A 24,627-nucleotide genomic window follows, 5' to 3' on the forward strand; every position below is an offset into this window, starting at 1 on the left:
CTGGTTTACGTAAAGTTTGTGTTTGGTGTTTTTTTTTTTTTTTTTTTTTTTTTTTTTGAAGGGTAGCCTTTATGAAGGTCCTTTCTAGTCAATGTGAGTCTCACAGTTTGTTGTGTCTGCATTGTCAGATCCTTAAGGTGAATTTATTTTCCACCATCATCCACCTTCTTTTTAAACCACCAACTCGATAATCATTGGAAAACGTGCTGGCAGGGACCCAAGATTTCCATTCTTTTATTAAAGTCTTTTTTCCATCATGAATCTCAGAGGGGAGGAGAACAGAGGGACATTTTATGTTTCAATTACAAAGCAATTGTGTCTTGAGACTATCATACCCTTCTTATCTGTTTTCTATGAAGTGTTAAGCATCCTTTTGAGCAAGATGTATGTGTCCTGACTAAGTCCAACCCAGCGCCGTGGTATAATTGTAATCCATTTCTCTCTTCTCTTTCCAGGCTGGGCTTCTACTTTGCTTGGTATGGATAGCCGATCAGGCAGTTCACCAGCGCTCCCTCGAAAACAGCAACCACGAGACAAATCTCCCAGCAGCCTTTTGGAAGATGCACAGGACATGGGCACATTCACTCGAGACCGCAAAACTGGCTTCTTCAGCTCTTTCATAAAGAAGAAATCTTCTTCCTCTTCCTCGTCCCCTTCTTCTCAACTCCAACAGAATCTTCCAACTCCACCCAAGAGGAGCAGTTCCTTCCGAGAGATGGAGACACAGCCCCACAAGAAATACGAACCCACAGCAGATTTCTGTGCTCCCCCTCCAATACCGCAGTCGGACAGTTTAGGGGGATTTTCTCCTTCTCCCTCCCACTCTCACGGGGAACCCACCCAGACACAGCCCCGCTGCTGTGGAGCTGCATTTGTACAGAAACCTTCTAGTGGGGGCTTTGGATCACAAGTGACAAGTGGCAGCAGTTGGAGTGGGTTGGCAGGCTTTTTTACCCCCAGACTTATCAAAAAGACTTTGGGTTTACGGACAGGAAAGACCGCTTCTTCAGATGAGGGTGGAAGTATAGTTGGAGGACCCAAGCCCTTCCCAAGGTCCAATTCTACCTCCTCAATGTCGGCCGGGCTGCCAGACTTGGAACGCATGGCTTTGACTTTACCCAGGAACCGCAGTGCAAAGCCCCCTTTAGAGAGGACTGCCTCCACAACCTCTCAGCCAGAAAACGGAGCTGCACGGCCCTCAGAGACTCTTCTGAGGAGGATGGATGAGGGAACTGCACAGATCAGGGAAAGACCCAAGGCCAAAATACTACCCCGGGGCACCGCGGTTGGAGTGAGGGCACCAGGGGTTGGGGGCGAATTGGGAGAATCGGACAGTCTGTACCGGGTTCGGGAGGGTAGAGAGGAGAGCGTCAGTCTGGACAGGCAACAGAGTTGGTCATCTCCCTCGAAGACTTCTAGTTCAAGTATGTCAGCAGCCACAGCAAGTGCACCAACTCACAACCACAAAGTTCCAGTCTTGATATCCCCCACACTGAAGCATAGCCCAGCTGATGTGCACCTCGTCGGCCTCGACTCTCAGGGGAACCGCTTTAAACTGCTGTCAGAGCACCAAGCAGATCGGGACAGGCCCCGACTTGTTAAGCCCAAGTGTGCTCCTCCTCCTCCCCCCACTCTGCGAAGTCTGCAGCACTCCTACAGCGGCGATGGAGAGGAGCAGGTCGGAGCAGCGCCAGTAGAAATGAACGGAGACACACTGAAAGGTCACAGGTCGGGGCGAACATCGGGAGGAGCTGCGATGGGCAGACCATCAGTGCCACCACCACAAGTGCCTCCTGCATCTTCTTCCTCCTTTTCCTCTACTAGCTCTGCCACCACCAACACAACACCCACCAAAATGGCCAATGGAGCCACCACCACTGCCTCCTCGCACTCGACGCCATCTGCTGGCTCCAAAGTGGCACTGCGGCGAACGAGACAGCAAGTGGAGAGGGTGCCTCTGGAGCGGGTTAGCCGAGAGACCTTGCTAGAGTGTGCCGAGTGCCTGAGCAGTGCGCTCCATGCCACTTCTGAAAGCTCCTCCAGCAGTCAAGTGCTGGACGCCGGCCACCAGCTGCTAAACTATTGCTCAGGTTATGTGGACTGCATCCCCCAGATGAGGAACAAATTTGCCTTTCGAGAGGCAGTGGGAAAGCTGGAGCTCAGCCTGCAGGAACTGAGAGCCTCATCTTCAGGAGGTGGAGGGCTGAGCGGTGTCGGGTCCAACACTGTACTGGACAACCTACACAGCTGTATTAAAGAGATTAGTGATGTAGTGCAGAGGTAGCCACTGTGACAACACCAGTCGCCTCTCACTGCCCAACAGATTGCTTATATACCGGTTTTATTGACAGCTTTTTGGGGGACTAGATGAGATTACTCTCTTAAGTACCTCAAAGAATTCAAAACAAAATGTAATTTTTTACTGTTTACAAAAAAAAATCTGCTTCATAAAATGCCATTGTGGACACTAACTTTGCTCTAAACTGTACATATTGAGAATTGTGATACCAAACTTAACATGGTTTAAGTCGCACCACAAAGTGTTTCACCACAATTCTCCAACTGGCCGTGATAAAGGCCTCTTCACTCATTGAATGTCGAGTTTATCAGCTGTGTGTTGCCAGCCCAGACTGTAGGTAATATTCACTCTGCTCATTTGTCAGTCTATCAGATACTGAGCAGGAATAAGGGTGGTTGTGCCCAGCCTTACGGAGAGTTATAAGTTAAAAAAAAATCCCTCACTTGATTCACTAACGTGGAGCATTAGCTGGATATTCTGTTTTCACAGTCAATATTTCTGTTTTTGTGGACCTGAGTGACCATAAGCCATTTTAAAAGCCATTGTGATATGAAGGCTTGCAAATAGTATCAGCATCAGGATGCAATCAGATTGTAGGTTTGGTGATCTCAATTTGATGTTTTTATTTTGGTGTGTAAATTTTCTCACGATTTTTTTTTCATCAGAAGTTTGACAAACCTCAAAGAAACAGACATTTTGTTTTACATGGTTTTTAAGGGTTCAATATTTAAACAATTGCTGAGACAGTGACATTCCCACAAATCCTCTGAAGGTGAGACCATAGAGACAGATTGAAGGGAACACTAGCGTAATTCAAAGTTGTGTGCATTAGCCAAGCGTGTATATAAGCTCAAATGAAATGCTGTCTTTGCATTTCAATAATACCAAATACAGGCTTAATAAATTCTGAACATGATATTATGAAACGTGTTTCCCCTACACTAAAAAGTAACTGAATGTGGGGAGTTTTATCATATGCACAGCATTTGTCTTTGCGTACTGCAGCGTGACTGATGTTCACACCTTAACACAGTGCCACATAAATGAGGAACACCCCAGTTCCTGAAAGCATTTCAGTAGTTATGTCCAGTTGTCTTTGCACACTGCATTTCTTCTTCGTATGATTGAGCATTATTAGCAAGCAGCAAGGGGAGGAAGAGCACAGGGTAGCGCATGAGCAGGTTCACTGGGACAGTATTTCTTCAAGTGTCCTTCTGTGTATGGACAGTGCTAGATTCCCTGTAGCCTTGTCATGGCCTCAGTGCCTCAAATTCTTCAATGTATGAACACTGCGACATGCAGAGACCTACTTCACACTAATCACACCGTACTGATCTCTCAACAAAAACTGCAGTATGTCTTCAGCACATGAGCGAATTGTATATTGTTCGGTTAAAAAAAATGAGAAATTGCTTTTAGAATGTCTATGTATGAACTTGAATTTTAAATTATTCTTGTTTTTTTAAGCACAGACCTATTTTAAGAGAAAAAGTTATGTAAATATTTGATTTTATTCATATCCAGGAAACAAAAGATTTATGTGTGGTCACAGCATTGAAGAGCAATGTTTTAGACTGAAGAGATGTTTTTGAAAGACTAAGGCCCATCCATCAGAATCTGAATATTTGCTTTATGAATGTATTATTCCTTTGTTCTGAACTTGGTCGAATGTTCAACTGCCTGGTTCTTTAATCTCTTCAAGGTGCCATATTTTTATTTATTGTTGGGGTTTTCTTTTCTTTCTTTCTTTTTTTTGGTTTGTTTTTACAATAACTGGCCCATACTTTACATTTTGATCACAATAAATAAGTCCACATAGCTGCTCTGTTGTTTGAGCATAAACAAAACCAAGTACAGCACACAGTTTTTTGTTTTATGATTTCTTTTCTTTTTTTTTTTTTTTTTGACTCTCATCTTAATGTACACTGGATAAGACCTCAGACACATGGGTGCGTCGACACTTGTTGCATATAAATACTACAAAATTTACTTACACTAATGGTCCATAACACAAAGAATGCCTGGTAATGACATCTGATGTGAATTTAAAAGGAGGGGGGTTCCTTGACCATTTCATGCCATGTATTTTTATTGTCATTATAAATCCACCTTTTGCCAAATAAGATGCTCTGAGATGAAGTAATGGTTGGTTTCAATTCACTGTGCATTTCAAACAACACAGATTGAAGTCTCTCTTTTTTTCCCTTAATTCTTGGTGCCTTTTTGTGAAACAATTCATGTATAGTCCACCATAACAGCGATAAATCACTGCAAAGCAAAACTCAAGTTCCTTCCGTGAAATCATTCATGTATTGTTTTTCTTTTCTTTTCTGAGAGATAGAGATAACTTTATCACTGCAAGCGAGCATCTCTTTCACCAGATGCAAACTTGAAACCAAAAGGTGCACTTTTATTAAATCAATGTGTTTGAAAACTCAGTTGGGATTGTTTCTTTGAGGCTATTAACACTGTTTGTTCAGCCTTACAAACAAATGACACATATGAGTCTGCTGCACTAAACTTAAGCTGCTTTTTGTCCCATATTAAAAATATTTAGTCAAAAAAAAAATCTTCTTCAGCTGACTAGCACCAGTCTGGCCTCTGAGTTTAGTTTCTGATAAGTTTAATATTATCTCTTTGAAACAGAACTCTCCAAAAGCCTTACCAGTATAGTAAGTAATGCAACTTGTCAGAGTCCAACACATTTCTATCATGGATGTTTTATTTATGGAATAAACACTTGTTTTCATTCAATTGGTGGTTACAATTTCCATGAATTAAACTGATTTAGTACCAATTATTTTCAGTTACTGTTTAATATTTCAATCGACCACAAGATTTTTTTTCTTCTTCTCAACATAAGTCTTTTACTTCATCTCTGATTTTGTTGTCTGCATTTATCCTGTATATGGGTTTTATTTTCTCATGTTTCTCTGTTTTGGAGAACTTGTATACACATCATTAAACCAAAGGCCACTTCTTCATTTGTATGAGTGCAATGTAAAATCAACACACACACACACCATAATAGAATATGTGAATCTAAACAGGGATGAAGAATGGCAGATGTTAACATTTACTTTTTTATTGTACAAAATATATTTTGTGTTTCTGTTGTTTTTTGTTTTGTTTTTTATTTAAAGCTCACATTATATTACTGTGAAGTTCAGCTTATCAGTGTTAAGCCTATTGTAAATAATAAAGATATTGATGAATACTGTTTTGTTAATGGGTTCCCTCTACTTCTCATGTTACTTGATAATAACGCAATAATAATTATTTTATCTCAAAAGGAAATGTGCCCCCTCTTCAATTTCAGATAAATGAAATATTGACGTTTTAAGCGAGGTCTGCAAAAACTGTATTGAAAAGGCTGTAGGTAAATGCAGATTCTTATATCAAACTCAGTGTAACAATACATGTATTTGTAGTTATGTTCATCAAAAGTTTACAGTTTCACAGTATAGAACATTGGGCTGATGCCAATGTATAATCAGTTTTCTTTGTAACTGATCAAGTGAATGATTCAGTTTGAACAAGTACTCAAACAGCTATTCAGTCAGCGAAAGTTTATTTTTTTATCTCAATCACAGAATTTCCATCATTAATAATGATTTATCACATTTTGAATTGCATGTTTAAAAATCTATTGTTTTGCTTTTCTATGCAGTTTTAAGTCCATAATGTAAAGCATTCTTATCAGTGTCAGTTAAATGAACAAGTTTTTTTTTTTCAAAATAAAATACCATGTAGACCAACTTATTGCAATTTCTATATCAAAGACAGTTTTCAAATTGAAAAAAACCCCTATCCTTTATTTTATTAATCATGCTAAATAAAATGTGTCTTTTGACAGTTCTGCGTATATTAATGTAATTACCTCTGACAGCTTTTCCTTTCTTTAAGATTTTTCCACAATGTGTGCCAAGACAGACACAAATGAATAGTGATGCATCAAATACTTTTTTGCTGAATGAGCTGATGTGAAAGCTCAAAATCTGATCAGAATTACATAAGTTCCAAAGAGGTCCAGGTCCATGCATGAAGTATATGCACTTTTCATTTCAATATCTAAATTGCAAATATGGATAGTGGTTAGAATTTTTCCTCACATGAAGAATATCCTTGGTTTTAATTTGAGCTTGAGATCCATACTATGTAGTTTTCATGTTTGTGCAATTTTATTCAGGTCCTCTGGCTTGATATTGTAGTCAGGTATTTTAGGGTTGTGGTTTTCTGCCTTGCAGTCTTTGCGATGGGCTTGTAGCCTGAATAGTGCTAAATTTGCCAGATGTAGTCTGGGATCCAAAATCACATTGATTATCCTGTACTTCTCAGCAAAGGAGGAAATTGTAGTGTATTTGAATTGAAACAGTATTTGAGACTGAATTGAAAATTGATGTGCTTAAAAATATACTTATTTAACGTTAAAGATTAAAACATAACACAAAACTCGTTGTCTTTCTTTTTTATAAAGACCGTTTGTTTTGCAAACATTTCGTCAAATAATGGTACAGGCTACATGCGGTCTCTACCATCAAAAAGTACTACACGTATATGTGTGCACGTGTTAGTATGTATGGCCATAATCCCTGTCAGCAAAAGCGTCAGGCTCGTGACGCCTGCTGCACGCGCCATATCCGACTCCTCCCAGTCTTTGCCTGAAGTAAAGATGGCGTCCATCATGGAGGGACCGCTCAGCAAGTGGACTAACGTCATGAAAGGCTGGCAGTATCGCTGGTTTGTTTTGGACTACAACGCCGGTCTGCTGTCCTACTACACGGTGCGTTCGTCCGGGCCGCTTGTGGACATAGAGGCGCTCGCGGTACCGTGGTCGGGTTGAAAGAGTTTTCGCAGGTTGTCAAAGTGAGAGTGAGGGGCCTTGTGTTTGTCAGGAGTTGGGAGTCTCAGCTGGCACCGGGAGGCGGGACTCCGGGCTGACGGATCCAGATGCCGGGCAATCGCGGAGCCGCTCTGAGACTTTCTGACCTATCGGCTGGCTGCATTTTATCTTCACTGCCGCTAAACGCAGCGAGCTAACAAAGCTAAAAGCCGAAATGAACAACATTGGTGTGAGTAGTTTACGATTCGAGATAAAGAAAAATATAGTTGTCATGGTAATGTTTGCCTTTGGCAGTTGCACGAGAGTTGCCCATTCACTGGGATTGTTGGCGGATATTGTAAGGACCCTGCGGGAGGAGACAGTGGCTGCTCTTTAACTATCAACCCACCTTTTAAATTAATTCTCATTAAAGAGGATCACACGCTAAGAGCTTTTCTATGTCGACACCAAGTTGATTGTCTCATGTAAAAAAGAAGACTATCGTCTTCGCATAATAAATACGGTAGTAGTGGATTTTACCAACAGCGCCGACTTTAAGTAACACAGTCGGATCAGCCACAAAATGTCAAGTATAGCGAATAACCAGATAATATGATTATCTCCTTACCATTACCACTGTCAGTGGGTGGCACGCAATCATTTTGCTGTTAGTTGTTGAAGTTGATGTGTTAGGAGTGGAAAAAATGGGCAAAGCTGCGGTCATGATTGACAATGGGCAGGTTAGCTGCATTGGAGCAAGACAACTAAAAACAGCGGGCTTTCTGGGATATTACGGCGAAAAAAATGTGCTGCGAATGAGAGGTGAGCCTCCCAACTATCATTGAGCTGTGGAGAAAGCTGGCTACCGAGCAGAGATAGTGTGACGCTCTCGATGAGGTACTGCAGGGAAACATTGGATGCTGTCTTTCAGTGGTTGTTACTTTGACGCCTATACAGGCATTATGGCAGACTGCATGCTTCCTCACCTAGCAGTAGCCTCTTTTAGTCTGATATCATTTGTTATAAATGGTCTAATAATGGTTTGAAGAGCATGTCAAGCAGTTGGATGCAACACTAGGATGGAGTTATTAGCCTTGTTCCCAGAGAGAGAAAACTTGAGTTTGCTGCTTTGTGTGAGGTCTTCACTTTCTCCCTGTGGAGGGTTAGGGTGTGGATTTTCTCTGGTTATTGTGACACCCAAAGACATGCTTGTTTGGTGGCTTCTAAGTTTTCTGAAGATTGAGTGTGTATTGGTGTGATTCTCTGTCTCTTTGTATAAACCCAATAATAGACTGCAGACCCATTCATTTTATATTTAATTCCTTCCCCTATTGCAATCTCAAATCCAGTTTGGATGTGATGATCAAAGATTGTTGAATTCAGTTTAATATCTGTGGAACCAAAAAGTAATGTTAATGGAGGTCTACATTCAAAACTTAAATTATATATACATACAGTCATTGGTCACTCACAATCAGCCAATCATGTTTCAAGAACTCTCTTTATTTAGACATCTGGATATGGTAAAGATGACTTGCTGAAGTTCAAAGCAAGCACAAGACTGGAAAAGTGACTTGGAACATACTGTAGAATCATTATTGGTGCCCGAATGGCTGGTTTGAGTATTTCAAAAACTAGACAACGATCCCAAAAATACAAAGTATCTATCAAATTATAGTTTTCTGGACCAAAATATGTTGTTCAGATCAGATGCCGGGAGAATATAGAAAGGCAACAGTTGCTCAGATTTCCAGTCTTTACGAATAAGTAATGCAGAAAACCATGACAAGTTGAATCTGGAAGCTGATGAGCTACAGCAGCAGAAGACTACCCCAGGTGCCACTCGTCTCAGCTGAGATTAGGAAACGGAGGTTAACATCGGCTTACAAAAATCGGAGAATAGTAGTTTTGAAAAATTTTGACTGTTCCTGGTCTGATATCGCTCAATTCCTTTGTGAAATTCAGACTTCATATAACAGACACTTATGTAGATTTGTTTTACAACATGTCTCCTTGAACACAAATTAACTGTTCTCCACACCCCCTTTTTAGTGAGTATGCGGATGTTGCTGTCCCCATGGCAAGCAGCATTTTTTTCTTGAGACAATAATTGTGTGGGACTACAAACAATAGTCCCGCCCTATCTCTTGGAGCTAGAGTCAGACTGCAAACTACACACATAGATGGTTTACCAACTAAAGATGGTGTGTTTTTATGAGATTTTACAGATTGTACTGAAGCACCACGTGACAATACAGAACTCAAAAGTTGATAGAAAATATTCATATATGCTTTCTCTACATACATAAATTGTTGTGTTTTAAATGTTTTCATGGGTCATTTACTTGTAGGGCATTTATGAACTGTTCACACGAGACACCTGAAGCTTCTTTGTCCTGATGACTAGGTGAGATAATGTCATACATATATTGAAACCTTGCCCACATTCACTTTATCTTTGCTCGAAGAGGTTTGCTATTTCTACGGTCTGCCAAGTTAGATCATTTTCTTTACTTACACTGGTCATACTTGAGCCATACTGCGTAACACTGGCTCAAGGTAATCAGTAGTATACATGGATATCCCTGTATACATCTACGTATTTAGTGTTGAGGACATTTGGGCCATAATGATGTATGAAAATCCTCTTTGTATGCTTCAAACTAGCCCACTTTTGCAGACCAGAGTTCACTTACTCACTTTGGCTTTGGCTGTACCGAAGTGGAAGCTCTGATGCATGTCAAACAAGTGAACTCTGGTTCATATAAAAATGTGGCTCCCCGATCATTCACTTGTGAACGTCGTGGTGCATTTTAGATACAGTGTGAAATTGCCAGCAGACTCTCCAATAGACATAATATGGAGGAGAAACTGTGTATAGATCCCAGAGATGCATGTCTCTCTCATTTCCACCATCTTTTTTGTTAGTGCTGCATTTTTTTATTGGGCAACTGCTTTTGGAAAGGATATTTGGTTTGAAAACAAAACATAACAGAAAATTCAGAAGAAGAGCTAACCTTTGTTATTATTTATCATTATGATGTGAAAGCACCATTAAATTCATATAAAGTAACGTTATGGCATTTATAAATTGGAGTCTTTGTGATAGATTTACAGCAAGGCGGTTATTGTTAATGATGATGCAGACTGAGCCAGGGCAGCATCTCTAAATCAGACTAACAGTATGATATCATGAGCTTCAAATAATGATAATGTCAATGTTTACTGTACATTTTAGTTGTTTTAACATTCGTTTATGATTTGCATTGTGGAGTAACTTTACTAATAAAAGAAGCAAGCTTGATTTACTCAACATTGAAGTGCTCACAGAGACAGCATAAGCATCACAATGCCCTCAGGCCATCTTGGTGTACTGTTCAAACCAGCATTCATAGATGATAGTAGCTTTGTACATTCAGTCAGTGGCATTACACATTTACACAGAGTGTCTTAAGTCATCTTTCTTTTTCAGTTTGAGTGACAATATGAGCACCCGCCCTGCCACTTTCTCGTGTAGTTGGTCTATCAAATTGAAATTGTTTAAAAAAAAAAAAAAAAAAAATCCCCATTTTAACCAAAGCCCATTACTAAAATACTATAGCTGAGACATGTCCGCTGTCATGATTTTCTTTTGTGTCTCACATAATTGTGGACGTGAATGACAGTGTTTTTGTAAGTCATGGTAAAGTACAGTGATTCAACTTTATGAGAAGACCAGTGCTGCTTAAATTTCTGTGTCTTCTATGTGTATCAAGTCAAACTCTATGCCTGTGGGAAATGTTTTTGTAGGGATAAAGGTTGGAACAGTACAGGTAACCCACAGTTCAGTTTGAACCTCAATTTTGGGCCAAGGTTTCAATGTGTGTTTTGCACATAAAGACAACATCTTATTTGTTTTTGTTCCGAAGTGGCACTTTAGATCTGTTGAAAAGTATTCTCAATAGACATTTTTTTTTGTTTTGTTTTTTTGTAAAACGTCAAAAGTTTCTGTAGCGGAAACAAAACTAGGATAGATATGTTTTCACAAGTACTTTTCGCTGAACTGATATTGGCTCAGTTTGAACTTCAGGTGCAGATAGCCTTCGACTGACTTTGTAGACACCGAATTTGTAGACACCGCCTTGTGACCCACCCACCTACTATGCATGATATTGGATGCAGTGCATTTTTATGAGTGAAAAAAACACCCATGTGGAAAGATTCGGCAAATGTCACTTTTCTCGGCTCCATTTGTGGGCAAAGCCACAACAGTGCTTGTAGATTAACTTGCAAGGCGGACTTTTGTGCAAAAGACTCAGCCAGTGGACAGGCACATACACAATGGCGTGTAGACCATCAGTGCAAAACTGAAAAACCACCATCCATAAGGGCTTATTATACTATGCAGGGCAAAATGAACAGTTCAGTATTTTACAGAGAACATCGCATCCCTTGTAGAGATACAGTTTAAATAAGTAATTCTAACCCATTACTTTTCTTTATCACTTTCAAACACAGCCTTTGTGATTTTTTTTTTTTTAAATGCATCATTGATTGCAGTTGTTTATTGCATCTGACTTGTCATTGGCTTTGTTCATACCTGGCATTAACTTGTGTCTCGGGTAATAAGTGTACAGTTGGGGGCCAAGGTAGGATACCCAGCTTAACATTGCATTACATGTGTGTTGGCCAGAGTTGGGTATGTAACGACAAGTAACGAGCGTTACAAGTAGTTCAATTACTTTTTATGGGAACGAGTAGTGTAACGGCACTACTCCTTCTAGATTGGTAGTTAAACTAGCGTTACAAATGAAACGCTACGATCGTTACTTTTACAATGACTGCAAATAGAACAACCAAAATATTATTATTTAAGCGGAGTTTTTTTAGCACTAACCCATCAGTAGATGGAACGGTGGCCATACGAGCAACTACTCGCTATCTCTTCCGGGTCAGGGCTGATGGAACCGTCAAAGTAAAATTGATTGCCTTATATAAATTTGTGCCCCACTGACAACACTGCACTCCCTCCTACTGTAAATGCCCCTTTTAAATGAATACTCCGAAGATTAGGGACCCACGCCCTTTCCCTATCATTGACAAAGTTAGACAAGCTCATAAATACCTGTGTCTCTGGTTCCCTGCTGTTAGCATTGTAGTAGCTTAGCTCGAAGCTTAGCTGGAAGTCAATCAGAGCCGGACTACGCAAATGGACAAAATACTCCTTCCAGTGGTCCAGGGGATGGCGTATTAGCACGTGAAGTAAATCCGAATGGTTATAAAACATTTTAAAAGACGTGTTTTCTTTTCAATCCCTTCAAAAAAAAACGTTTTGATACACACAGATCTGCGCATGCGCAGTGCTCAGCGGAAGGATATAAGGGAGCACAGCTCCACGGAGCACTATGCAGTAATGAGTAGTGTAACTTCGTTACTATTTCCATGGAGTAATCAAGTAGTGTAAGGCACTACTTTTTTCAAAAGTAACTAGTAACAGGTAACTCTTTACCTTTTGAGTAATGGACCCCAACTCTGGTGTTGGCCAAGCCGGTTCAGGTCAGTAACTTCTGTCACTTCCCACTGCACAGGAGAGCAGTGGGTGAATTGATGCTTGGCTCTGCCCCTCCAACCCGCGCAACTCAGAAATGGGAAAAAAAAGAATAAATTCTAATACTAAATGATATTATGTAAACTAACAATGCGTGTGCTTAATTTTCTATAAATAATTTGCAATGAAAAAGCAGATAAACAGCTTCAAGCGCCGGAAAACTCACTCCAGGGAGGTGAGCTTTTGTGGCAATTCGATAAAACACTGATTGACATTATGAATGACATAAAATTAAACCAACAAGCACCAGTTAATGGCTGCTGCTCGGGGAGAAGTTTATCTCATCTATCACAGTCTGGTTTATCAACACACTGTGAGTATCAATGAGAATATGGGCTGAAAGTGAAGAATGATGAAGCCCCACCTAAGAAACTTACCACCAGCTCCACTGAGTAGGATGTATTTTTCAGTTGCACCGCTGTCCAGGACCCATTCAAGATGTGTATAGTTCACACCACAAAGCATATGTGAGCAGTTGCGTGCCAGATGACCTTGTGAAATTGTTTATCTCACATTTAAGTGAGTTGTATTCTTCTTTTTTGTTATTGTACCAAATGAACGCAAAATAAATCAACCATAAAATCGAGCTGTGTAAGCTCAGAATTTTATAACACTCTCAAGACAGCAAGTGCCAGTATTTGACCAAGATGTTTACAGATAGTATAGGTAGGGCATAAGCTGCTGGTCTCTGGGTACTTGAAGCCATGATTGAAAAGCTGAGCTTGGTGCTCCATTCCTATTTTTATTGGAAGAATACAGCATTTTATGGGTGTCAGGGTTGGTACCTGTTAAAACTACTCACAGACATTGCGTTTCACTTGGTTTGGTTTATGACATACCGCAGACATGTACCGGTAGCTATGTTTCAGGAACCCTTTCTACTGAAGAAAAATAAAATTCAGCTACGAGAGAACAGCAGTAGAACTGGGTTTGCTAGGTACAGATCACAAGGCAGCTGTTAAAAATACATTTAAAAACCATTTAATAGGTGTGCATGATATTATCGGCACAATATCGGTATCGGCTGATAAAAGCTTAAAAACACGTTTATCGGTATCTGCAGATATGAAAATTTCATATCGGCACAGCCGATATGGTGACGTAGTAGTTGGGTGCGCGCGGTGACATCCATAGTGCGCCAAAAAAAAATAAATAAATAATTGAAATGATTTTGTTCTTTATCCTCATTCCTCATACTGAAATGGACTGGCATTTTAGGTCTGAGCTAACTAGTTTAAATTTTTGCACTGCTTGTTTTTTGTTAAAGCACTTTGTTAGTATTATTTCAGGGAAACACCCAGCAAGTCAACTGTTCAGTTAGGATTATTATTGTTTTCCATCTGAAAAATATAACACTTCGTTTATTTGCACTGCAGAGCTCTGTGTCTGTCACCAGGTTGTTACAGTAGCTCTACAATCAAATGCAACTTGGTTAAGTTTAAATATGCATTGTACATTTAAAGTGCATGTGATCAAAAGAAATATTTTTTCTGTATTTCAGCACTGAATGTCTTGAGTTTGAAAAAAATAATACATTTCTTATTTATGGTAAAATCAAATGCTTTTTGTCTTGTTTTATGTGTGTTTCTTAAACAAATAAGACTGTCACAATAAGAGTAACATGTAAATTCCAGTACAGGAGAGACTTAGCTTTCTTTACAGTGAACACCTTGTGAGTATCGGTATCGGCCAAAAGGGGGTTTCGATATATCAGCATATCAAATATCGGCAACAATCCAATATCGTGCATCCCTACCATTTAAGCATTTAAAAACTTTACGATTTGTAGCCCATTATTGAAGAAACATTCCCTTCAAACAGTCTGTCTTCTCCATCAAAAGTATCTTGGTGAAACTCTTTCTTTCAAACTGAGAGGTACGGGCCTGAAGAACTTTGGTGGGCGGTGCTAACCCGTCACTACTTCCAGGTTCCTGAGCCATCATATGTGAGTTCCCAATGTTGCCAAACAAGCAGCGCTGCATTCCGTTTGCACCGCCGGCCGTGCACCATCGGGCCGAAGGTGCGACGCCCTTAAACTGTCTAAACTATCCTAAACTGGCAACCTGTGCAGCACTCTCCAAAGGGGAGGAGGAGTGGTTGGCGACATGTGATGCAATGTTACTTATTGCACCATATGGTCCGTGGGCCAAACCCAGGACTCCAGACGGTCCAGTCCGGCCTGCGAGATGGCTGTTTACATAGATGATTCATTGTTGCATTTTGTTGTTTCAGCAGGATTTAACAAAGCTTTTTTCACTATATTTTGCACCAGCTTACAAAGTTTAAAATTAGCATGATGTTGAAATAGTACCTATGTTGAAGATATTACATTTTCATGCATATATTCTATTTTTTGTACTGAAACATTTGGATTTGTGGATTTGTGGATGTTTATGCAATGTTATGCTGTCATTTTTACTTGTCTACCCCCCTCTAGTTTGTCTCTGAACTACAGTGAGTTTGATGCAGCTGGCTTAAATCCTACAAACAAGTTCTGTTTTTGTTTTTTTAAGTGCATGCCACTTTTTTCACCTTTCTTCTGGAGAATTCACGTTTGTTGTGCAGCTTGTGGTTAATAAAACTGCCCATTTTGCAGTTTGTTTGTGAATTTGACCCATAATTTTATTACGGTACAGTTTTATTGACAGAAAAATACTGTATATGAAGTTTATATTGACCCTATGAGATTTTCCCTCAACAATGTGAAAGACGTGTGAGGAACATGCTGGCCAGGATTAGAACTCTACTGCATGCTAATGAACTAAATATTAATTTGATGACGTGATAGTTTATTTACTTTTGGCTCAGTTTTAAACACAGTCTGTTAATTGCTGACTTTGATACTGACAGTGTTGAGAACTGACATATTGAAACTGTCAAGAATTCATTTTTGTTCAAGGATAAAACAAAAAAATATGATTTGTTTTCATTCGCGTCTGTCTAATGCAACCACACCTCGTGAAACACATGAGATTTTGCTACAAATACATTGAGATTGTGAAAAATTTGAATGTTATCCCAAAACAAAAATTTTGGCCTTGTTTGTATTTTGAAAACATTTTTTCACGAACAGACAAAAGTTGAAGGAAGAAAATGAATAAACATGGGATATGAAGGAAAAAATTGTTCTTTATGCCAATGAGATGGTATTCACATGAGGTTTGCCTTGATGTTGAGAGTGGTGTGGGAGTTGTGTCTCAGTTATGGGAAGCAGGATGCAAATCCAGTGACACATCATGAGTAGTATACCCTTGAATCAGGAGGTGTTTTGGCCTATTAATACTAGTGTCCTTGTGTCTCATGCCCTATCATGAGAAGTGCCCAGTTACTGAGTGGCACGCTCCATAGGATGATGCACGGTAGGGGGCGTCCTCTTCCCTGAGTCACGCGCAAGGGTGACTGCATACCTTGACCTGGCACTCAAATACAGGATGAGTGGAATAGTGAGGACGTCATGATGTTGTTGATCTTTGAGAAAAGCCAGGGTCCTTCTATGAAGTCCATATCCACTGACTGCTTCATTCAGTTGATTGTCATCGCGCCTTGTGCGCAGATTCAAAGATTTTTCACTCAGCCTGATGGTGGAAGAAGCCACAAAACCCCTACATCCCACTTCAGCTGGATAGATTTTAGCATTCCATGCTCGTTATTGAACGTCAGTTGCCAGTTCACTGTCATGTAGATTCGTATGCTCATGGGCTTCCTCAGTTGAATTCTACCCTGGGACTGTGAGTTCTGTGTTGTAAACAGACCTCAGTCAAGGTTACCAGAGCACCAAGTCTGACCTAAGGGTGGTGGCTGCAATCTCAGTTGGAGACTAGAATTTGGCACTCAGAGAGCGCAGACCTCCGCCACAGCTCAAATCAGTCACCAACAACAATAAGAACACCATATATAATAAAAAACATTTTATTTCTCCCCAACACAAACAATGTATGGGAGAAAGCTGTTTGTTGCATGTTCATATCTCAGTGTGTTGCCTCACAGTGACTGACACTCCAGAATACCCCTATTTTTGTCTGTTCTGGATCCTGGTATCCGGAATACTTCCGTGATCTGGATCAGCAGCTGATATCTCTTAGAGTCATTGAAGAACTTACACTGTAATTTTTTGCTAAGCCCCCTTGTCATTTATTGTTGAGTTATGCCCAACTATGTGAAAGACTGCCCTATCTCTCAATGATAAAGAATCCTTTAAAAAATTCCAGGATCCAGACAGTGATCCGGATCATCACCAAAATTTAATGGATTCTAAGTTAGCCCAAGACCCACCTTTGCACAAAGTTTCGTTGCAATCTGTCCATAACTTTTTCCGTAATGTTGCTGACAAACCAACCAACAAACCAACGTGATTACATAACCTCCTTGGCGGAGGTAAAAATCAGTTGCTTACCGATATCAAACAGCATCTTCCAATCTCAGGCCTTGACTCGCTGTCCAGTTTCTGGTTTGGTAGGGGGATCCTTATTTTTTTTATATCCCTCTCGGATGAATGATATAGTTACAGTGGGATTGGTCGCTGTCAGAGGCAAGGACTTAATGGCATTCCTCTTGCACTCAAGTTCTGCTGCTGAACTCTTAAAGATATAAGGTATAATGGTCTTGTATGAGGCTGGACTTACAGCCACTCAAGATGTGTTTGGAGTTGGACAGACAGCACAGATAGGTAAAGTATTTTGGCATAATGTCAAAATATTGCCCCTTGGTTTAAAGCAGTGATATATCAAAAAATAAAACTGTTTCTATTTGGCGGCCCTTCCTTTGTTTTAAAATTTGTTGCAAAAACTAAAGGACTTTGTCCATGGTTTAGAAATCTGATGGAAAATGTGATCTGTTAGCTCCTCTTTCACTGTTGTAAATATTTGTTTGAGCCAAAAAATATTTGATGTATTTGCAAAAAATTAAAATAAGGCATTGGCAGGACACAGCCTTTCAAATGTGACCAGTGGCATCCTTGGTGCAAAAACCTGGGAGTTAATACCAGTAAATACCAGATCCTGGCGGTTCAATTAAAATATAACAGAGTTTTTCCATTACATTTTTTTACAATTCTACAATTTTATTTAGCAGATGCTTTTATCCAAAGGGACTTACACTGGGGGCAGTTCAGGGTTCAGTGTCTTGCCAATGCCCAAGGATACTTGCACATGCAGACAGGGGGAGACAGGAATTGACCTCATCATAACCTCCAGATTGTGGGACGACCGCTCTCCCCAATGAACCACAGCCACTATTAATCTTCTATACCACTTGATCCTGTGCAGGGTTGGGAAGCACTGGAGCCAATCCCACCTATCCATGCATGATGTTTCTGGTTGTTGTCTGAATTTGAGTAAAGGGTGAAATCACTCTTTGATTTCATTGAATCACGTTTTACAATATAGGATTTACCCTAAAAAGGATTCCAAGTGTTTCATGATTGAAACTATAAACCAATATGGTGTAAGATGCTTTCATTGTTATCACTGAATAGATGGTTGACTTTGAAGTCTTTTGTCTTGTTTTCAAGCTTCTTTATTATTAGATTATAACTAGACCATTTTATCTGGACTCTGTAAGAGCAAAGACAATAATAGGATCAAATGGCTCATTGATCTTTATATTGACCTACAGAGGAACAAGATAGCGTATATTTAATACCCATCCCATACGACTTTATGCTACATTTCATCAGCATCAGCCCTTTTCACTACAGACACATTACCATAATAGCAAAAGCACATATGATTCTTATATTGTTGACAGTATGTCTTTCATGCGCAAGGGCTTCAGTCAGGCGTAACAGTGAGCCAGCAGTGGCCATACAGGACTGCATCTGCGGCAGTTTGTTTTCAACTTACACTTGGGTTTTGGGTTTTTTTCCACTTTTACAAATTACAATGTCTTGAAAATCTGCTTGTTTCTTTATTGAAGTGCATAGTCTTCAGTGTTGAAGGCTGACTTTGCTTATTCAAGCTTCTTTGTGTTGTTTGCAGTCAAAGGACAAAATGATGAGAGGATCCCGAAGAGGCTGCGTACGGCTGAGGGTAAGTTATCTTTCTTCAGCTGAATCCATCCTCTGCTGTATTTATAGATACTTTTTGTATTAATCAAGTGTTTGAAATATTTGTGTGGTAGCTTGACAAGATTTACATTGAAAACAGCTCTAGCAGGCAGGTAGACCACTTGATACAATGCATTATTCACAAACTTGTGTTGAAATTTCTTCCTTTGCAAAGAAGATAATTACTATTCTGACTGAATAGTTTGTTTAATACTTTGGTGGTGCATTATCCGTCTTTCCACTGCTGAGCAAAAATTAATCCTCCAGGATAAGGTTTTGTCCTGTCAGGCTGTTTTCAGTGTTGAATAATGTCCACTAGATAGCAGCATTGTCCTACTGTTATGGCTTCTCAATCCTACATATCAGGCCAGAAAACATGATTCTGCTGCATTTCAATTTGAGGAACTGAGTTGATTGTAAACAACAACAAAAAAACAAAAAACTTACACCCATCAAAGGGCAAAACCACACATGTTAGTTCAGTTAGGTGTGTGTGTCTGTGTGTGTGTGTGCTTGCTAAATGAAGTAATGAATGTCATTTGGTGTTGGATATTCGTCATCTATGTGTTCTAGTATGATTTAAGTAAGCTGAAATGCACTTTGAACACCATCCAGCCCAGACTGTTGAAGGAGAAACTGGAGGATATGCAGGTGAATGCTTCCCTAGTCTCATAGATCATTGATGAGCTGAAGGCCAAATTGCAGTTTTTGAGACTGAGGTCAGATCATGTGATCAGGAGCATCGGAGCCCCTTAGAGAATGGTGTTATTTCCCTTCCTTTTCACTATCTACACTGCAGAATTCAGATACAGCACTGAGTCTTGTCATTTACAGACAAGGACATACCGAGGAGTGTCGAAGGTGGACAGGAGGATGAATACAGGGGCCTAGTAGACCACATTGTGAGGTGGTGTGGGGAGAATCACCTGCAGCTAAATGTAGCCTAAAAGAGGTGGTGGTGGATTTCAGGAGGAACAAATCTCCTCCTCCAGTCTGGAGTTGATATGGAACTCTTCACATATCACCAATACCTGGGTACTCACCTGGACAATAAACCAAAGTGGTTCACACAGAGATGCTGCCCATAAGAAGGGCGTGAGTCACCTTTACTTACTGTGGAGACTCAAATGCTTCAATGTGTGCATGAGTGCTCCAGATCTTCTACCAGTCAGTCGTTGCAAGTAGCATCTTCTTCGCTCTGTTGTGCTGGGGTGCAGGCATCAAAGCAAAGGATGCCAACATTCGAAAAAAGCTCAATAAAAAGGCCAGGTCAGTTGATGGATCGAAGCTTGTGATTCTGGGCGAGATGGCTGAGGACAGAATGCTGGCAAAATTGCTGACAGTCAAGGACAGTGTCTCCCATCCCCTGCATGAGACACTGCTCCAGCCAGAGACTCATCTAGCCTCGCTGTTTAAAGGAACAGTACAGGAAATCCTTATGCCTGGTGCCTTCAAGCTTTACAATTCATCCAAAACTGCCACACCTATGGTCATTGTACCGCAGTAATGTCAGTGCGCCCATACCAACACTGCAAGATATGCACAAATCCTATGTGTACTCATGTTTGCACTCAGTGCCGAGCTTGAACTTAACATATTCATATTACCTGCCGTTTCAGTTTTAGCTTGATATTTATGCTATTTGTGTATTTGCATTGTGGTCTGTTGTTATTTTTGTACCTGGCTTATGTGATGCTTTACTGTATTGATCCTTGAGTAAATTAACCTATCCATCTAAAAGAGGACCCATGGTTTCAGCAAGATCTGATTCAAGATCAGTCAGTATTATAAAAAACATCAAACTCAATTTTCTAAATCCATCCTTAGTCTTGTTTAAAGTAAATAGTTATTTTTGCGAATGGAGTACTTCTGATTTTATTTAGGCAACTACATTTGTCTCCTAATCAAATACTCAGCCACCTTCAGTGTTTAAAAACAGTGCAGGTCACCACACTTGTTCTAAACCCATGATTCTCAAACTGTGGTACATATACCACCAGTCGTACGCAAGCTTCTTCGAGTGGTTTGTGGGAGCGAGTCATATATATTTATATTTTTTAAAGCAATTTGCTTGAAGATATCTAAAATTGTTAAAGTAGAACAAAACTTATAATGAAAAAATATAAACATGAAAATCATATTTAAAATAAGTAATAAGTCCATAGCTAATAAGGTTATTGTATGTTCAGGTTAACTATAATAACATTCAAGAGCTCAGTATTTTCAATTAGTACACAATATGAAAACTTAAAGAACCATAATTTAATTAATTCAGATATTACAAGACCACATACACCACGGTCTCTGAAGCAAATATTTTTTGTACATGTCATTATAAAAGATGTCAAAAATAGATATAAAAGACATTTAGAAAATAGAACACATACTGTCGAAAACAAATAATGGAAGCACACACGATTTACAAAGAAACATCAGAATTTGTTGTGTAATAATGCATTGAGAGTAAACATTTTTGTGTTACATTGTGAAATGTCAGCAAGCCCAGATTTTTTTCAGCGTTTCAGCATTTCAAGGATATAACTTATAACACATACCAACGTTGAGAACAGCTATTACTTGTAATTGGTGACAAAGCCAGATTTGACTTGCTCAGTATTTTATTAAATACATGTCTTTAGAGACTCCCTTTTCAATAGATCCAAGTATGTTCATGTGACATGAATTTGTTACATGTCACAAGATATTGTCCATATATACATGTTTTTTTTTAATCCATCTTCATGCAGCAAAGGACTCAGTGGACTTTCTCCATAAAAAGCACTGATGTTTATCATTGTGTTATGTGCAACTTTTAAAATATATTAACAAAATACTTTAACAGTTGACACGATATAAACTTTAGAGCTACAAAAAAGTTTTGTTTGAAGACTGAAGTAGTTTACAACTGCTTTTTTCTTATCCTGTCTGCTCCATGTGGAGTACAGTGGAGACTGTTATTTTTAGTACTTGCAGGTTTTCTGGATAGGAAAGCTCTGAGTCACACACCCTGTTTCTGTTGCTAGGAGCTAATGCCCCAGCTAGCCAGCAGGCCACTTCTCTGCGGTTTCTTCTTCTTTTCTTTTTTTTTTCTCCTCCCTTTTGGCTGCTTGCTGCTGGTCCTCCGTGTCTGTTTCTCTCCACCCTTTGCTGGCTTTCTCCTCCTTCACTCTTCATAATCCCACCTCCCTCTCTCTTTTCTTCTCTCCCATGTTTCAAAACGCTGGACTCATTTGTGTGTATGTGTGTGTGTGTGTGAGGAGAGAGAGAGAGAAACACAGTGAGAAAGAGATAATCCAATGGACACAATGAGCTGCTGAAAACGACCACGAGTAATTTACAAAGCGAATCGGGTAGGGACTATGTGGAGGGAAAGAGGATAGAAATGGAAAGTTAAGTATGACGTGTCCCGCTGTCTGACTGCCTGCTTTCTCTCTCTCTCTCTCTCTCTCTGTCTCTCTGTCTCTCTCTCTCTCTCTCTGTCTCTCTGTCTCTCTCTCTCTCTCTCTCTCTCTCTCTCTCTCTCTCTCTCTCTCTCTCTCTCTCTCTCTCTCTCTCTCTCTCTCTCTCTCTCTCTCTCTCTCTCTCTCTCTCTCTCTCTCTCTCTCTCTCTCCTGGCTCTGTTTGCACAGGGAGCTGTGATCGGCATTGATGACGAGGATGACAGTACATTTACCATCACTGTGGACCAGAAGACTTTCCATTTCCAAGGTGAGATATCCCCCTGTTTATTCTTTTGTCTTTTTCCCCTCCTGGTATCTTTCCATCAACGTTGCTCTTTCTGTGATGTCTTATGCTTCCAGCCGGGCTCTTCACTGCTCTCACTGCTCTCTCTCTCTCTCTCTCTATCAGTCGTTCCCTCTCTCTCTCCCTCTCTCTCTCTCTCACTCACTCCTCTACCCCCCGCCTTTTAAAGAGTTCGATTGGCTTGCTGTAACACCAGGAAACACATGCACACAGGCATCTATACAATGTCAAAGCATGCTGCATGCATCTTAGCTGCTCCTTCCTTCCTTCCTTGGATCTTCTTCATGCTTTGTGGAGTTGGACTGACACATATTACTGTGATAAACAAGATTTGTGCCACTGCAAGCTACACAGATTCCTCTTGGAACAAACCCAGCAAGTAAGATTTTTTTTTCTTTTGGCCCCCCCGACTGTGGCTGAAGAAGAAGATTGCTGCTTATGTGTCTCTGCACTTGAGCCTCTGGGAACAAGGGAATACTGCTGAGTTCGAAGCTGAGATCAGGTCTCTTCTGGTTGCTGCTGCTGTTCGCCCTTCACTGCACCGCTGCCGTCGCTATCTAACAGCCAAGCACTCCATAGGGAAAGGATTGGCTCCTAGCTACAGCATCGCCCCTCTCCCGTTATCTCTAACCTTCTTTCCTTTTTGACAGGGAGCCATCCAGTACACCGCAGACACGTTTTTTTACTCTGTCGCTACGTCAGGTCTTTAACTAACCTCCTCTAACTTTCCTTCATCTCTGTTTTTCCATTAGTCCATTCGTATCCGTTTTGCCACCACCAATCCCTTCCCCTACACTTCACAACCAGCATACCCCTTCTCACCTCCTTCTCGAGGGTCACTAGCCTCAGTCTATGGGCCCCACGCCCCTCTCACCTTCTCCATGCCCTCTCCCATGTCTGTGTTCCGAAGCTGTATGCTGTGGTTCTACAAACGCAAGGGTAAGGAGGAAACCATGCACGTCTCATGGTCAGCATGCATGCCAGACCCGCGGAGAATGGATCGTGAAGAGGCATTGTTTGTCAGGGTGGAGCAGTATATGCTGTTAGCGCATGGTTTAATTGGTTTGTTTGAGGTTGAAGGACAGTTTGGAATGGAGCAAAATAAAAAGTTGACTACTGTGTGGGATTGTTAAGGAGAGATGGAAGTGTGCAGTCTTTGCTCAATGTTTGCGCTGACTCGGTGTGTTGCTGAGATAAGGAAGTTGTTATGCCTGCCCAGTAGTTTACTGGGTTTGCTGTTTTAGTTGTACAATGAAGTTGTCTCAGTTTTTAACTTATACAAATGACAATATATTTCACAAATTCCCATAGTGACATGCCTATGCCCTTAATGATAACCAGAAAGTAATCTGGTGTTTTTTTTCTGGAACTTTGTTTGCTCCCGTTGAATCAGTCTTCGATGTTCACTATAGTGCCTCAGTGAGTTAATGGTGTTTGTTCAAATTTAAAAATTTTTTTCTTATATGTTAGGTTGTGAGATCTGAGTTATCCTTATTTAAAAGAAATGTATCCAAATCATGCACTGATTTAATGAAGCAACCTTGACTGGCATTATTCAAAGAGCCACGGTAATTCTGGGAAAAGTTATCTCTGGCATGTTCTTGTACAACAAAATGATCCATGTAATAAGGTCAACACAACACATGTATTAAATATGCCTTACCATTAAAATGTACTATTGAAAAGTCAAAAATAATATGAGATGAACTTTCCAAAGTTTGAGACACATTGCTACCCTAACTATCATAGTTTAGTTTGAGTGAAAACATTGAAATGTCACTGTAAGTCACATCTGCTGTCTGGATATCCAGAAGAGTATTGGTCCATGTCATGTGGGAGGGGAAAGAGTAGAAAATCGCCACTTCATGTGTGCTGAACCGGAGAATCTGGGTACATCAGACAAGAGATGCACAGGATGTTGGGCAGGAGTAGGTTTCTGTGTTGCTGTAAAAGGATCCCATTCAAAGCATATTATGCAGTCAGTCCCCCAGGATTTACAGCTGTGTGTGTGTTTGTGCGTGTGTGTGTGTGTATGCGTGTGTGCGTGCGTGCATTCCATTATGTATTGGCTAATGCGTGGGTAAGTTATGGATTGTGAAATAGCACGATCTCCAAAATTAGAAGGGTGAAAG

The 24,627-nt window shown here is 40.3% G+C and overlaps 2 protein-coding genes across 6 annotated transcripts in view; both read left to right on the forward strand.

Moving 5' to 3' along the window:
* abl2 (c-abl oncogene 2, non-receptor tyrosine kinase) overlaps nucleotides 1-4,737 on the forward strand; it is a 30,245-nt gene extending 25,508 nt beyond the window's left edge. For both annotated transcript variants that reach the window (XM_030084095.1, XM_030084097.1), the window contains exon 11: nucleotides 456-4,737. In XM_030084095.1, coding sequence (XP_029939955.1) covers nucleotides 456-2,284 — 1,829 coding nt within the window. In that variant the 3' untranslated portion in view covers nucleotides 2,285-4,737. The remainder of the gene's footprint in view (nucleotides 1-455) is intronic.
* A 2,226-nt stretch (nucleotides 4,738-6,963) lies between these two features.
* Nucleotides 6,964-24,627, forward strand: part of osbpl9 (oxysterol binding protein-like 9) — a 40,322-nt gene continuing 22,658 nt past the window's right edge. For 2 of the 4 annotated variants that reach the window (XM_030084098.1, XM_030084099.1), the window contains exons 1-3: nucleotides 6,964-7,082; nucleotides 18,684-18,734; nucleotides 22,381-22,459. In XM_030084098.1, coding sequence (XP_029939958.1) covers nucleotides 6,972-7,082; nucleotides 18,684-18,734; nucleotides 22,381-22,459 — 241 coding nt within the window. In that variant the 5' untranslated portion in view covers nucleotides 6,964-6,971. Of the gene's footprint in view, nucleotides 7,083-18,683; nucleotides 18,735-21,987; nucleotides 22,102-22,380; nucleotides 22,460-22,660; nucleotides 22,875-24,627 lie in introns of those variants that run through there. The other 2 variants (XM_030084101.1, XM_030084102.1) reach the window with 2 other exon arrangements.

The sequence above is a fragment of the Salarias fasciatus genome, chromosome 23 (assembly GCF_902148845.1).
Source record: "Salarias fasciatus chromosome 23, fSalaFa1.1, whole genome shotgun sequence".
Lineage (NCBI taxonomy): Eukaryota > Metazoa > Chordata > Actinopteri > Blenniiformes > Blenniidae > Salarias > Salarias fasciatus.